Consider the following 16,067-nt stretch of genomic DNA (forward strand, 5'->3'; position numbering starts at 1 on the left):
CTCAAGAGGAGCTGGGTGGGAGCGGGTGCTGGTTAATGCATTGGCTCCCTTCCCAGACCCTGAGCGGTCCACACGGACCTGAATTTTGGGTTGCATAAAATCTTGGGTGCTTGTGCCCCTCTGCCACCTGTCTTGGGTTCGTTGTTGATGACATTGACTTTTCTCTTTTCAGGAATGACCATCCCTGAGGAGGATGCGGATGTGGGGCAAGGCAGTAAGTACTGCCTTGTGGCGATCGGAAGACTCCAGGTGAGGGGAAGGGCATGACCCTTTGCACATTCAGACGGGGGCTTGCTGTGCCAGAGAGCGCAAGCACACGGGTTTGCCTCTTCTGACCCCTGTGTACCCAGGGTTCTCGGGGCTTTGGGTCCCTCTCTGGACAGGGGTGAAACTGGATCTGGGAGAGCACAGGGAGGCACACTGAGCAGCGGGGTGCCCCCACTTGGTCCACCCCCACTCGAGTGCCAGCCACAGCACATCAGCTTCTGCTTCCATGGCAGCTGCCAGACCGGCTGAAATTCTTCCCCTGGGTCCTCAGGGTGAAGCACCAACTCTTCCTCCAGCCTCCTCCCTCCTGTCCCCTGATGCTTGATTCCCAAAGCCCTCCTCACTGTTTCCGCAGACCCCACAAGTGCTTTCCCACCTCTCTGGGCCCCACAGGCTGTTTCTGAGGTGTTTCCTGCTCCTCTTTCTTCCTCCTGAAATTTCTCCTTTTACCTCTATTTTGGCCTCCTCCAACATCCAGCTGAAGGGACCCCTCTATCCGCATAGTCAGGATCATTCTCTCTTCCCTACACTCCTGGTGTCGGGCTCACAAGTCTATTGTCCTTCCTTAGAGTTTGTTCTCTTGGTTGAGCACATGGCCCTCCCCGCAAAGCCCTAAGAAACCACATGGGGAATGTGTCTTTAATCTTGTGACAGTTGCATGTACTACATAGCGTCTGTAGAGCCCGTGGGCTCAGCATCCAGCGCACACAGTAGGCATTCAGGCAGCTGGACCCCTCATTCCCCCTGGGGCACCGCCAGCCTTCCCCTGCTGTTGACAGGGGATGCAGTAAATGCATCTCAGAGGATGCTAGCCTATCACACTCCTGGTTCCTAGGTTCTACCGCCTTCAGACAAATGAGTGAGTAGTTTCATTCACCTGTGATGAACACTGCTTGTTCCTTACAGGTGGGTGAAGAAAGAACAATGGGGTACATTCGCTCCACAAGTGTGTACTTCCCAAATATTTTGACCGTCCTTAGTAAGGGGAAGGTGGGTACTGATGTCTCTGAGCACCCAACTGCGTGCCAGGCATCGTGCCGGGGTTGGCATGCAGGATCTCTTTGAACCTCACCCGACCCTGAGAGATTACAGGACTCATTATTCCTGTTGACTGAGAGGACATTGAGGCTCAGAAGTGTAAGGGCCCCCAGTGCTAGTTAGTAGAAGGTGTGTCCAGGGCTCTCGGAAAGTTTTAGGCTGGGTGCAAGAATGACTCAGAAGGATCCGGAAAACTGACTCCACGTGGATTCCTCCCGTGTCCGTCTCTCCTACCGTCCCCACCTCTGTCTCTGCCAGAACCACCTCAGTGTGGATGCCCCCCTTCCAGGTGACCAGCTCTCCTGTGTGCATGGACATGAGCGGGATGTCAGTGCCCACGGAGTTCTTATCTCGGCACAACTCGGATGGGATCATCACATTCGTGGACCCGAGATGCATCAGCGTGATCGGCTACCAACCGCAGGTGGGTGGCTCTGAGCTCTTGGCACTTGGCTAGAGGTTTAACTTCACTTAAAATGTGCTGATCTCTCTCATCTGTTCAAGATACAGCTGAATGACGGCATAGGGAACGCAGCATAAAAATCCAGATTCCTGCCTGGAGGGAGGAATGTCCTTCCAAAGCAAGGAAGACGTTGCAGGTGGCTGCACTGCTTAAAATTAACTCTTCAGTTTTTGCCCTAACCATCCTGATTGCTCACAAAGCAGCGTGAAGGATGGGACTAGGAGGACAGGGCTCTCAGATCCATTAACTTAGATGAACACCAAACACAGCCTCTCCTTCTTGGGCTAAGAAACAATGTGAACATGAAAGAGTCTGAAAAGTCTTGAGGACAATGTTCGCGTAATTTTGCTGAATCCCTTGTTTTTCAAATGTATTTAGCACCTGCGTTTATAGGGGGTGTATTTTCAGGTCTTTATTCTAGACCTTTTTTTTTTTTTTTTAAAGGTTTTTTATTTATTTATTTACGATAGTCACAGAGAGAGAGAGAGGCAGAGACACAGGCAGAGGGAGAAGCAGGCTCCATGCACCGGGAGCCCGATGTGGGATTCGATCCCGGTTCTCCAGGATCGCGCCCTGGGCCAAAGGCAGGCGCCAAACCGCTGCGCCACCCAGGGATCCCTAGACCTTTTTTAAAAAAAAGTCAGCATCTTGAGAAACACAATAAAGCAGGAGAAATTATTCTAGATGAAGATAACCCAAAGAGAAAAATCACAGCATGCAATGTGAGAGCCATCGGGGGGTCCTCGGTCTGAAGATGTGTAGCCAGAAAAGACATTTGGGCGATAATTGAGGGAATGTTAATATTATGGAATATTGGGTAATTTTATCAAATAACTATAATATAATTTTTTTAGGTGTTATATGGACTCTTAAGTTTTGTAGGATGTCACATTTTTGAGATACACACTTCAGGGACAAGTGCCATACTGTCGGCTACTTGCAAATGATTCAATAAGAGCTTTTTCAGTGTGTGTGTGGGTATGAAAGATATTCTATTTATATATACTTTGATGTTTTTCATTTATATATATATTTATATACACATGAAAAAAAGCATGCATGTGACAGTCTAGGTAAAGGATACTCAGGTGTTTATCACACGATCCTTTCAACTTTTCTGTAGATTTAAATTTCTTCCAAAATAAAAAACATTTTAAAAAGGAAAGAAAGAGGGACACCTGGGTGACTCAGTGGTTGAGCATCTGCTTTTGGCTCAGAGTATGATCCTGGGATCCTGGGATCGAGTCCTGTATCAGACTCCCTGCAGGGAGCCTGCTTCTCTCTCTGCCTATGTCTCTGCCTCTCTCTATGTCTCTCATGAATAAAAAAAAAAATTTTTAAAAAAAAAAAGGAATGAAGAAAAAGATCCCTGTTATGAGAAACAAAATTTGGGATATGTTGATGTGGGTACTCCAAGCACACGTGTTATTTTAGAACTAGCAGCAGTCTGGGGCATCCAGATGGCTTGTCAGAAGAGCACAGGGCTCTTGATCTCAGGGTGGATATTCAGGACCCGTGTTGGGAGTAGAGATTACTTAATTAAATAAACTTTAAAAAAAAAAAGACCTAGAAAGCATTGAAATTGAACCATTCGCATAGTTCTACATCTCTAGATTCATGTGAACTTGAGATTCTTGGAAGAAGTGAGAGGGGAAGTTAACAGTTTCCCAAGTCACCGTAACTGTGATGGCAGAGTATTTCCAGATCTGTTGACCCACCAGCACCTTCCATGAGCGTCTGGATGCTTCTTGGCACACAGACAAGACCTCCTTCCCACTGTCCGGGTCAGCCTCCACTGAATCATTGCTGATGTGGGTTCTGGTCAATGAACTCGTTTCAGTCCTTTGCCGCCCAGAGCACGTCCAACTGGACCACTTTCCTGTCACATGTGTGGAGCTGCCTTTGATGGTTGATCTTATCCTGGTTGGTTCTTGTCTTGGGCTTGTGCTAGGTCCTTTGGAAAAAAATAAAAAACAAAAAACAAAAAACAAAACAAAACAAAACAAACAAACAAAACAAAAAACAGGTGAAGGTAGACAGTGCAAAGCTTCTGTCCAGCAGAACATTTGTCGATACCAGCTTTTATCTGGCCATGAGAGAGCTCCCGTCTCCACATTTAAACAGTTCTGGTTTTCATGGGCAGCATATCTGTCCTATCACTTGCTTGCTTTTTATGTTTATTAAAATATCTTTACTACAGGGTAGCCCGGGTGGCTCAGCGGTTTAGCGCTGCCTTCAGTCCAGGGCATGATCCTGGAGACCCGGGATCGAGTCCCACGTCGGGCTCCCTGCATGGAGCCTGCTTCCCCCTCTGCCTCTCTCTCTCTCTCTCGTGAATAAATAAATAAAATCTTGTTTAAAAAGATATATTTACTACAGTTTGCCTCTGCAAAGGCAAACAAAAATAAAATTGCCATCCAGGGCTGCTGATGCAGCGCCCTGGTGAAATCAGAAATTGGGATGAAGCACACCAGAGGAACGTACGTGGGGCGCAGAGGCCAGCACTGCGGCCACCCCAGGGGACCCTCCGCGGCCACCTCCCCCTGGTGATGGGGGGAGTGGAGGGGCGTGGGGTGAAGGAGACGTCAGGACACTGCTGCTTGACAGGCACATCCCTAATGGGAAGTGGCACTGGGGGTTCTTAAAGCCTGTCTCTTTATCCAGGATCTTCTAGGAAAGGATATTTTGGAATTCTGCCATTCTGAGGACCAGAGCCACCTGCGAGAGAGCTTCCAGCAGGTAAGGCCAGCAGGCCACCCAGCGCTGAGGTGGAACTGGGGCCCCCGGGCAGGTGGCCGGCAGCGGGAGTCCGCCTCGCCCCGCAGGCTGCAGGTGCTAGCGCCTCACAGTCACGCCTCAGGGAGCCAGGCCCGGGTCCGGACCAAAGGCTCCATGGTGCAGGGAAGAGGCAGGAAGAGCCCCTCATGTGTGTTCAGGGGCAGGGGGGCCATTGGGACGGGTCCTGAAAGAGGAACCTGCCCCCACGATAGGACGTTCCAGACTGCTGGCCAGCCCGCGGAGATGTGGAGGGACACAGCGTGACACTTCACGCCCGGCGGGGAGGAGGTGGCCCACGGGACAGGCTGCTGAGGCCACCTGGAGGACATGATGTTCTCCCCCAAGTCATTGGCAGGAGGGCCCCTCTCAGGACCAGAAGGCCAGCGGTGTTTTTGAGAGCAAGCCTCTCTGGGTCCGCAGAGAGCACATGTGAGGACACACGGCACAGTGAACGGTCGGGGGGAGGTTGTGGATCATCCAGGTAGGGGTGACAGGTGGGGCAGGGAAGGGGCAGCCCGCGGGGCCGTCATGGGTCTGCTGACGCTCTGGGCAGAGACGGCCAAGGGGAGATGGAGCCGGGGAGGGAGGCCGACCAGCACTGTGTCATTTAGCGTCCTGGTCACCACGTGCTTGACTCTTCCTGACAGTCGTCGTGGGTGGGGGTGGGAGGGCAGTGGGGGAGGGGGGACATCGTCCTCATCGTGTCCAGGGAGAGAAGGGGAGACTTGGGGAAGCAGAGGCACCTCAGACCACATGGTGGACGCATGGGAACCAGGGGTCTGAGGACCTGTTACCTCCTGGACCTGCGCAGTGGCGACGGCAGGAAGCAGGTTCCTCCCTGAGGCCTCGGAGGCTCACCTGGGCCCCAGGGCAGAAGGGGCCCGACGCTGTCATGGAAAAAGGGCCTGTGAGATGCATCCCACAGGGGGATGATAGCCTCCCTTACCATGCCCCAGTGGGCCCTTGCCATTGCTTCCCAATGCTCAAGAATGACCCCTGACACTGGCAGCTCCATTCACACCCTGCGTCGGGGAGGATCTGCTAGGGCCCCCGGCTCCCCCAGAACACCACCTGCTCCTGCTGCTCCGGCCCCGGTGCCCTGGGGCTCCGTGCTCCCTGCCTCCTCTCCCGTGCTCCGTGGAGTGTCACTCTCAGCGACCATATCCCCAGGGGACAGCACTGACTGTCCCTGGCGCTCTGCCCATGCTTCTGACACACAGTGCTGCTTCTGCTGTCCCACCACCTGCATCCACCTCGTACCCCCATGCCCCTGTTCCACGCACCTAGAACCGAGACATGGTCTGCCCTTCCCCTCTGCTCCAGCCGCCAGCATCTGGCCCTCATGTCCTGTTACCCCCAAAGGTGTGTGCAGCTGGCACCTTCTCCCTCTGCTCCTTCCACCTCGGCCGGGCCACCCCCACTCTCATTCTCAATATCATGGCAGTGTCCTTGCAGCACTGCCTGCTTTACTCTTGCCGACCCCACACCACCCAGAAGACCTGCATTAGGCTTTGCTACATCTTTGCCTAAACAAGCCGTTGGCTTCCCCGTGGAGTCAGATCCAAGGTCCTTACCACAGAGCTGTAAGCTCTGTGACCTTTGCCCCACGTGTCTTATGCATGTGGTCACACGGGTCTTCTGGTGCCTTGAACACATCATGGCATGTGGTCACACGGGTCTTCTGGTGCCTTGAACACATCATGCTGTTTCCTGCCTCAGGACCCTTGCACGTGTTCCTTCTGGAGTAGACTGCTATCCCCTGACTCTTCCATGACTGACAGCCTATTGATTAGGTTTTTACTCCTGTCATCTCAGAGGTGCAGTCAACGGCCACACCAGCAGAGAAAGCCCCCTACCCTCCTTCTCAGCCTCTTGTTTTTCGTGCACAACAACTGTTTCAATTTGTAATTATTTTATTTATTTGTCCACTGGTTTTCTTTTTCTTCCCGTCCTCTCTACTGAAACATCAGATCCCCATGGGCAGGTGCCAGGTCTGTGCTTCTCACCGTCATGCCCACCCACCACCAAGTGCAGAGTTTGCTCGTGGGTGAGTGGCTCTTCATAACATGGTCCAAACAGACCGTGACCCGTAGCAGGTGACTTTCATTCTGGGAAAATGTGAACAGAGACTGATTAAGCATTGCCAGAGTGTGTCCTTCATGCCACATCTCTGCCAAATACATGGAGATTGTTCTAGACTTTGGACTGGGTCAACCTCCCTTTCCTGAATCTATGGAAATGAAGCTCTAGTAACAATGGGCCTCCCTACGTGGTTAGTGACCAGCCCGGCCCCTTGTCACACACCATCTCAGGTGATCCGCAGTCCATACAGTCTGTTGTCAAACCCGCCATTGCCGGTGGACACCGGGACCCAGAGAGGCTCGGAAGCCTGCCTCGAATCACCCGAGTCACCCAACAGGGTAGTAACAGGGAAGGCTGGAGCTGCCCCTTCCAGAGCATCCTCCTGTCACCACACTACGCACAGGCCACTCCGTCTGGCAGCACACTGAGATTTCACCCAGCTGACGCCATCGGAAGCTGAGTGGTTTTGGACAGAAACAGGAGGAATGTAACGGCAGACCCCGCGCCCAGGGAGCGGCCACCTCGACGAAGGCAGGAGGTGAAGCCGGAACCCCGCCTGAGGGCCAGAGGCCCCACTGTCCCAGAACTCAGCGGGCCCGCTGGGCAGCCCCGGGCACATCCTGGAGCGCTGGCCCCGGCCCCTCACGTGTGTTCTTTGGGCTCCAGCCTCTGCCGGCTCGGCTGGGGGATGATTGTTGATAGAGGGAAGTGGCTTATTTTTGCAGAAGCGCCAAGGGAGCTGTGTCAGCCCGGAGTCAGCCCTGGAACTCTGGATTTAAACCAAAGCATTCAAGCAGCCCGGACATGAGACCCTTAGAGTGCCGTCAGGTTCCTGAGGAATTTGGGTTTGCTGGGGAGGCCTGTGCCAGCATGGGGGCCAGGAAACCTGAGTCTGCCCTTGGCTCTGCTCTTGGACCCTCACCGGATTACTGTTTACCCAGCAGCCAGGTGGAAGAGAGGGACCCAGAGAGTCCCAGACCCAGAGCAGGGTCCCACTGCCTCCCCCCGCACTTCTGCGAGCCTTCTGCGGTGGAGGTAGTGGCTGAAGCCATGTTCACAAAGCGCAGTGCTAGATGGACAGCCTGGGTGGACTCCTGTGTCGGCCTGGCACCCAAATTCAGCACAACAGAGGGACCCCGATGCGGCCCTGCCCCACCCATGCCTCTGGCCCCACCACACTCTGGGTTCCCAGCCCCCAGACATGGTGCACCTGCCTCCTCCCTAAGGTCCAGGGCTTCACTCGCCGACAATGTACCCACCTTCCAGGGAGTTCCCAGCCACATCTCCCTCAGCCCTCTTTGGACCCTTGGCATCCTGGTGGCCCCTGGCCTCTTGATTTTGTGGTTTTAAGCTGAGTCTTGGCCTGCTCTCCCTGGATTTCACCTACTGACACAGCTGTCCTGAGACAGGGGTTCCTCCTTGGTTGACGGGGTTGTGAAAGGACAGTGGGCGCCAGGGTCAGGGGGATCTGGGACCCCATCCAGCCTCTACACGGCTTAGTCAGGAGGCCTTGGTGGCATATCAAACTCTCCTGGGGCTCAGATTCCAGATGCACATGATATTGTGAAGCCCACACGAGGTGACCTGTACCACACGCTTAGCTGGGGACTGGCCCCTGGGAAGGCAAAGGGCTGCTGGCTCCCTCCTGCTCCATCTCCAGCTCTGAGCCGGCTTTGCACACAGGTGGCACCTTGGCAAGTGTCTGCTACATAAGCTGAAGCATCTCCCACCGTCTCAGGCATTCCAGTTAGAAGAGACACACAGGCACTTTTGTGTGCCGCTTCAAAAAGCTGAGGACGTGGGTCTCAGAACATGGGTGTGGCTACCACCTTCCCCCATGTTTTATGCAGAGACTAAGGAGTCTCCCAGAGGACCCTCTCTGAATGTGGACCTCAGGGGTACGTGGCCTTGACCTCTGGCCCTGCAGGGAAAGAGCCAGCTTCCTGCACACCAGCCCACAGGCCCCTGAGCGTCCGGGGCTTGCCTCACCCAGTGAGTGTGTCCTCACAGGCAGTGCAATGCAGGGGCACCCACCCTCCTGGGTGTGGGTCTGGTTTCTCTGTCATTTAGGCTCTCGCATCAGGGTTTCCAGCCAACTCAGGTTTCATTCCATCTGGGTTCCCGGGGGTGGCACAGAAAGAGTGTGGGTGCCCAGGATGCATTAGCTCCATGCGTGGGGCCCCCAGACCTGTCAGGGATGCTCAGAACCTGTGCTCCAGGGCCTGCTCTGTGCCAAGGTCGGCACTGGGGGCAGGGGTGGGGGGACTCAGGTGACCAAGAGGCCCCTCCCTGTCCCTGTCCCCTGACTGTCCACAGACGTCCAGCCAGAAATAAACTACAAGAGAAGGAGCTAAGGAAGGGAGACTGGACACTCACTGACCCTGGGGCCAGGTCCCCATTCTTATCTCTAATCACACTCTGGGCTCACAGTCAAGCAAGCTGGGCTGCCCCAGGCTCACAGCCCTCTGTGTCCCGACCAGCCCTGGGATCTGGGGCACACAGGCCTGTGGAGAGGCACGCCCCCTCCATCTCCCTTTGCCTGGGGCTGTGTTCACCCCAAGCCAGTGCCCACCCGCCAGCTGTTCACAGCCTCCCTTCTATGTCTGCTGCAGCCCTGGGAGCTGGCAGCCGAGGGTCCCTGTCTACCTGTGCACACCCACGGCTCCGTGTCTGCTTGTGCAGGGGGTGTGTGCGTCTACAGGAAGCACAAGAGTGGCTGAAACAAACTTGTGGTTGGGAAGGAAGACCTTGGTTCCTTCCCTGCTTTTCCAGCAGAGTTGTCTGATCTTGGGTAGCTTGTTCCATTTCTCTAGGACTCGGTAGTAGAGCTCTATGAATAGTGATAGTGAAACCCACCTTCACGAAACTCCTGCGAGGATGTACATTTGGAAGTAACTTGGAAACCATACTTCAGCATAAAAGCAGTAGTGGGCAGTTGCACACAGATACTGCGTATGGATTTATCCTCTCGTCACACCTCCTCCCAGAGGGTGTGCTTGACCCAATCAACAGTGGTGAACAGGGGTAAGGACTTTTTAGGCTGAGGTATGAAGAAATAAATCCACTGCTATGGTGTGACTACACTGGAGTGAGATGCGCCCCCCCCCCCCCGGGGTAGGGGTGCTGGTATGGAAGCCAGAGTCGCCCTGTAGCCAGGGCGAAAAGGGAAGTACCTGGATCATAGAGTGTCATGACCTAATTGGAGAGAGCTGAGAGGTCCTGATACACAGCAGACGTTTCCAAGAGGGTGACAGACGGCAGAGCCCAGCCCAGGGAAGAAGATGCCCCCACAGCGCAGCCTGCGAGCTGCCCCTGCCAGCCCCGTCCTGAACCTGCCCGGTGCCTCTCCACCTCCTCCTGACCCCCTTCCTTTTCCCCATGTTTTGGCAGGTGGTGAAACTGAAGGGCCAGGTGCTGTCCGTCATGTACCGGCTCCGCACCAAGAGCCGGGAGTGGATGCTGATCCGCACCAGCAGCTTCACCTTCCAGAATCCCTATTCTGACGAGATCGAGTACGTCATCTGCACAAACACCAATGTCAAGTACGTGCTGCACACGTCCCCCCCCCCGCCCCTCTCACCCTATCTGGGGTCCTCCCGGGTGTCCAGACCCGATGACCTTATGCCCCCCAGCTCCTGGCTTCCCTGCAGCCAGCGGGCCCTCAGGGCCTGAGGAGCAGGTTGGGGGATTTGGGGGGTTTGGGGGACTGCTCCGCATCACTGCTCCCCCCACGCCATGCTCCTAAACCCCAACGCTGAGGGTCAGCCCCCATGGCAGCCCCGCCCCCCAGCCTCAGTTAGGGTATCCTGCTCCCCAGGCCTCTCTGTACCCCGGAAGGCAGAGCCCAGCGCAGCTGAGCCGGGAACCCTCGGGCTGCCTGCCGCGCCCACTGCCAGTGCCCGAAGCAGAGCCAAGGAGTGGGGCTGAGGCTCTGCATGCTCTGGGGCCTGGGGGCAGGGGCTGGGGGTAGCACCCAGGCATCCACACATTCTTCTTGCTCTGAGTCCTGTGGTCCCATGGTTGCCACTGGCTTCACCCCGTATCCACGCATGTGAGCATGTGGACCTGGGCTCTGAGCCTGACCTCCGCTTCCTATGACCTTGAGCTGTGTGTCGTGTCATTTCAGCACTCACACCCCTGTCCCTGCAACTGGTGATGATCCCTCTCGGGGGGTTGGGGAGGGGGGTTGCTGTGAGGATTGAGGTCAGGCTCCCAGCTACAGGCAGGTCATGCATCCTCCCTGATTTATTCTCGAGGAGGTGCAAGGCCAGAACCCGTGTGAACAGAGACAAAGTGATGTCCAAGCATGTGTGAGCACATGTCGGGGCACTGCAGCCAGCAGCCTGCGGGGGGCTTCGTGGGACCGTCCCCATGCTCCCACGCTGGTCAGTGGTACCGCTGTCCTGCCTTTCCCCGGGCCTGGCTCTGAGTCAGTGGGGTCTTCCCCACCCCTACCACCTCCCCTCCTCATCTGACAGCTGTCCTGGAGACACCTGCGGACTGTGACCCTGGCCTGCTGGTGGGCTCTGGGCTCTGCCCTGGTGCCTCGCCCAGCACCCTAGATTGGGGTGTACCCCTCGGGTCCCCCTCCTTCCGGGGCAGTCCCGCCCTGCATCTCAGCCTCAGGCCTGCTCCTGGCCACAGGACACAAAGCCAGAGGGGTCAGTCCACCCACAGAAGGCCCCTGGGGCCTGGCCTGGGTTTTCATCTATGCCGCCCCCACTTGGCAAGTCACTGTGTTTTCCAAGGTTCAGTTATCATGTCTATAAAGTGAGGAGAACAGCCTTCTTCAGATGCTGTGTGTAGATGGTGCATGTGAAGTGGTGTGGCAGGACGTCGGGCCGGAGCCCGCCCTGCTCGGTGGGGCGTGGAGTCCCGGCTCGCCCCTTGTAGGCTGCCACTGCCTGCTTCTTCACGCTCCAGATAGATCATCCTGCCTGGTGGTGAACTGGGAAGCAGGGCCTGGCCACCAGCCTCCTCCTGTTGGCAGGAGTGAGGGTCTCTGTGTCCTGCTCCTCCTCCCTCCAGGTCCAGGCCCTCCCCGCACATCCCCTGTCTCCCGTGGGCACCACACTCCTTGTCCAGGCCTTGTCACGGGCTCCTGAGACCCTGGCACCCAGGCCCTCCAGAGCTTTCTCTGCCAGCAGGCCCTGCAGCCCTCTGTTGGGTGCCCACACCCCGGTCATCCAGCTCCTCATCACCCTCACAGCCTGGCCTTGGCCCCCAACTCTGTGAAATTGCTTTCCCAGCAGCCATAGGCACCAGCATGGGCAGCTGGCTCCCACTGGCCATCCCCCCAAGCTGTGTGACCTCCTCTTCCTCTGCCCCTCTTCCTTTGGCCTGCCTGGGGCCCCAGGGCTTTTCCTACGGGTCTTCCAGCCATGATACTCTTGGTTGTAGGAGTAGCAGGAGCAGGGCTGTAGCTCCAGGAGTGCAGAAACGCAGTGTTGCCTTGTCTTATCCTGCATCTGAGATTATCTGGGGGCACGGGGTAAACTCGGTTATAGTGAGAGCTGCCCCCAGCATGGGGCAGAGAGGCGCCCCCAGCGCCAGGCCCGTCTCCCTCCCAGGGTCTCCGAGGATGGGGTGACCGTGTGCTCACTGTCCTGGGGCAGCCGATGTGGGCAGTTGGAGCCCAGGGGGAGGAGGAGGTGCCAGCTTGGCTTGCTCAGCATCTGCTCATGCGGTGGCTTGTACCACCACCACCGAGGGGGGTCGTGCAGACGAGCAAGCCTGTCAGGCATTCAGGCCCCCCCCCCCCCCCCCGCCGACACTGTTCCTGAACCTTCACCCTTCTGATGCCAACATACTAGCCGACAGGTACTCCCCGCAGGCTCTGATGTCCTTCTGAGGCAGGCAGCTCCGCACCAGCAGGACAGACATTCTGCACAGGCCGTGTCCCCACAGGCGTCTCATGACCACTGCTCCTGGCAGCTCCTTGGGGTCAGAGGGGCTGAGAATGACCCCTCTGGAGAACTTAGCAGCAGAGGCCTGGCAGTGGCGTGTGGTGTTGGCCTTCCCTGGGTGGAGGTGGCAGGAGATGTCAGCTGTGGGCAGCAGAGGGCAGTGACGACCGCGATGCGAGCCATTGGCCCTCTCCTCGGTCCTGGCTGGGCTCTGCCTGCAGTGGGCAGACTCAGAGGGAAGGTCCCTGAATGCTCTGTGCTCAGGGGCAGGAGAGGCTGGCCTTGCTGCCTCCGTCAAGAAGAACACTTTCAAAAGAAAGTTCTCAGAGAAACGGAGCGTGGAATGATCAGCATTTGTGCAAAGAGGGCCTCTTTGTTATCCCCGCACATTCTCCTGTGACATCGCTGCAGGAAAGCAAGAAGCATGGACAGGGAGTTTCTCTGCTGGTCTCACGACTTTTGCCTGTGCTGGATCTCTGGGCGGCCGTGTTTTTCCGAGACATGTTGTCATGGACTGCTGTCCTGAGCAGAAGCTGCTGGGCATTTTCGTACACACGTGAGCTAGCAACCGAACGGTCTTGTCCCAGCTCCTCTTCCAGGAGAATCCGAAGCTGTCCCTAGTGTATCCTAACAGCACAACCCTGTCCCACAACCACTGTAGGTCTTCACAACCATGGCAGCTGTGTGCACATCCTTAGACCCCCACCATGCCCATCGCTTGGAGCCAGCATCCCTTGGAGCCGGCCCTCCATCCTCATACACGCTGTGATAGCCCACCTTGCCCAGCCCCACCTGACCTGCAGGAGGCAGGAGCCTGGGAGTGGGGAGTGTCAGCAAGGTGACCTTCTTCATCTCTGCAGAGCTTAGGGCCAGAGAGGCTGACGCTCCATGTCACCGAAGTCCAGCCTGGGAGTGTCCTGCGTCCCACCCTCCCAGGTACCTGCAGCAGACAACCTGGGCAAGAGCAGGGCCCTACAGCCTCTGTCTGGGATGCTCTTCCCTGACCAGCTCCCCCTGACTTCCAGCCGGTCCCCCTGAGCAGCCCACATGGCCCCAGGGGCTGTCTCTAAAACACACTCCTGCTGCTCCTCCAAACCCCTTGACGGGCGTTCGGAGTCCTCCCACTGGCCATGCAGACAGCTCTCACTCAGGGGTGGGTGTTACTAGCCTGACTGGTCACTAAGCTTGGGGAGCCCCAGAAGCCTCCTTGCCAGACCCCTGTTCTCCCAGAAGTGCGATCACTGCTGCCTCCCACTGCCTCTCTCGTGGCCGGGGTCACACTTACCTTGGTTGAGTAAAAGCCTCAGTCCGGGAGTGTCGGACATAATTGACAGCATCCTGATGTCCCCGGTGCAGGGGGGCCTCGCCTACAGGAAGCCTGGGCCTGACGCCTCTGCTGTGGGATCATCCACTTTGGTCCCCAGTGGACAGGGCAGCGCTTTGCTACATGCGGGCCGGGTCCCGTACACGTGCTGTCGGCCAGAATTCTGAGGAGCCTGCGCTTTTCCCCCTCTGGAATTTGCAAGCACACCAAGGTTTATTTTTATTTCATTGCCATGAAATGTCCAAGAAACCTCCTCAAGCCTCTTCCCAGGACGGGCAGCGTGCAAGTCAGCACTTCCTGCACGGGGTTGCCACTGTGGGTGTCAAGAGCCCAGTCTGCGGGATGGGGCTGTATCCGGACCATGGGGGAGTGTGGTCAGGCCCTGTGACCTGCAGGCCACACCAGAGCCCCTGTTTTCTACAGCCTCCTAAAGGGAGCGTTCTCAGGTTCAGAAGGGGACAGAGCTAAGAGCAGGCTTCCGCCTGGATGCCTCTGGTTCTTACTGTCTCCTTGGCCACGTTGGAAACGTGGGCCCTTCCTCTCTACAAGGCAGACCCACATCAGGGGCGCCCAGCGCACATGGTGGTCTCACCCACTTCCAAAGGTCCCTGCTCAGGCTGGACACAGGCTGGACCACAGGCGGGAGCGGTCGTATTCCCTGGAAAAGCACCAGTGGGCTGAAGGTTGGGCTCCGGGAAAAGTCGTGGAAGGAAGAGAAGAGGCATTCACAGCTCCAGTCCCACAAAAACCCCAAAGTACAGGGTTACTGTCCCACCTGGTAGCTCACGATGTGGTGTGGTCGGGCCTACAGCTCTGGAATGGGGGGTGTGGGGTGATGGGCCATTACGTCTGTGGGACTGGGTGCAGGGTCTGTAGCCCACAGAATTGGGTCTGAATCCTATGTGCACCGTCCGGGCGCAGCTTCAGGACCCAGACCCTTGCTGTCTGCATCTGTGAAAGGGGAAGGCCACGGAGGTAGCACAGTGCGGGAGGGTGCTGCCCCACGCTCTGCACTCAGGCATCAGGGTTCTTGCATGCGAGTGACAGTGGGGTCTGCGAGATGGAAACAAAATAGCAAAACTGTAAAGGAAGAGCAAGAAAATACAGAAACTTAGGATTTTTCTACAGATCATTATATTATTTTAAAATTTTTTGAAATACCAGTTTATTTTTTTAATAAATTAATTTTTATTGGTGTTCAATTTACCAACATACAGAATAACACCCAGTGCTCATCCCGTCAAGTGTCCCCCTCAGTGCCCGTCACCCATTCACCCCCACCCCTCGCCCTCCTCCCCTTCCACCACCCCTAGTTCATTTCCCAGAGTTAGGAGTCTTTATGTTCTGTCTCCCTTTCTGATATTTCCCACACATTTCTTCTCCCTTCCCTTATATTCCTTTTCACTATTATTTATATTCCCCAAATGAATGAGAACATACACTGTTTGTCCTTCTCCGATTGACTTACTTCACTCAGCATAATACCCTCCAGTTCCATCCACGTCGAAGCAAATGGTGGGTATTTGTCGTTTCTAATGGCTGAGTAATATTCCATTGTATACATAAACCACATCTTCTTTATCCATTCATCTGAAATACCAGTTTAAAAAGAATTCTTTTCAGTTCCCCTGGTTCCTGGTGTTGCAAGTGTAGGCACAGATTGCCTAGGGGGGAATCCCGTGTTTTGTGGCTCACCTGCCCCTTCCGCGTGCTCTCGCATCCAGGTCAGGAGACAAGCTGTGTGTTCTCCCCACGCCCTGGCCCTGAATGCAGCACACCACACTTCTTGGCAAATGTCTGTCCTCCCTGGAGACCATCCATGCCCTGAGATCCCAACCACATGGGTCTGGATGTCTTGTCCTCCCCATGGAGTCTAGTACAGAGCCTGGTGTAGACATTCCAGTAACACCTCCCAGAACAGACATCTCAACCAGGCTTAGATCTAAATACCCTGGTCAGCGGTCCCCCAGTGGGGTTCTCTTCTAAGAGGTCTTCCCTAGGGAGGTGGAGGGACACACAGGCCAGGAACCAATGTGAAGTGTACAGCAGAAGGTGAATGGTGACCAGACTACCCATCTCTCTGGCTGCTGGGAAGAAGAGTTCAGGGACAGAATTCAACTTATTTTGTGTTTCTCGGGCGGCAGGATCAGAACTCAGGAAGAGAGTTGTAGGAAGGTAGATTTGGGCTGTTTAGGGACAGATTTTTCCT

The 16,067-nt window shown here is 55.8% G+C and overlaps 1 protein-coding gene across 3 annotated transcripts in view; it reads left to right on the forward strand.

The window, feature by feature from the left end:
- Positions 1–16,067, forward strand: part of ARNT2 (aryl hydrocarbon receptor nuclear translocator 2) — a 153,863-nt gene that overhangs the window by 112,976 nt on the left and 24,820 nt on the right. For all 3 annotated transcript variants that reach the window (XM_055326401.1, XM_055326402.1, XM_055326403.1), the window contains exons 9-12: positions 173–249; positions 1,595–1,729; positions 4,433–4,507; positions 10,019–10,170. In XM_055326401.1, the coding sequence (XP_055182376.1) occupies positions 173–249; positions 1,595–1,729; positions 4,433–4,507; positions 10,019–10,170 (439 nt within the window). The remainder of the gene's footprint in view (positions 1–172; positions 250–1,594; positions 1,730–4,432; positions 4,508–10,018; positions 10,171–16,067) is intronic.

Source organism: Nyctereutes procyonoides, unplaced genomic scaffold (assembly GCF_905146905.1).
Source record: "Nyctereutes procyonoides isolate TBG_1078 unplaced genomic scaffold, NYPRO_anot_genome, whole genome shotgun sequence".
Taxonomy (NCBI): Eukaryota; Metazoa; Chordata; class Mammalia; order Carnivora; family Canidae; genus Nyctereutes; species Nyctereutes procyonoides.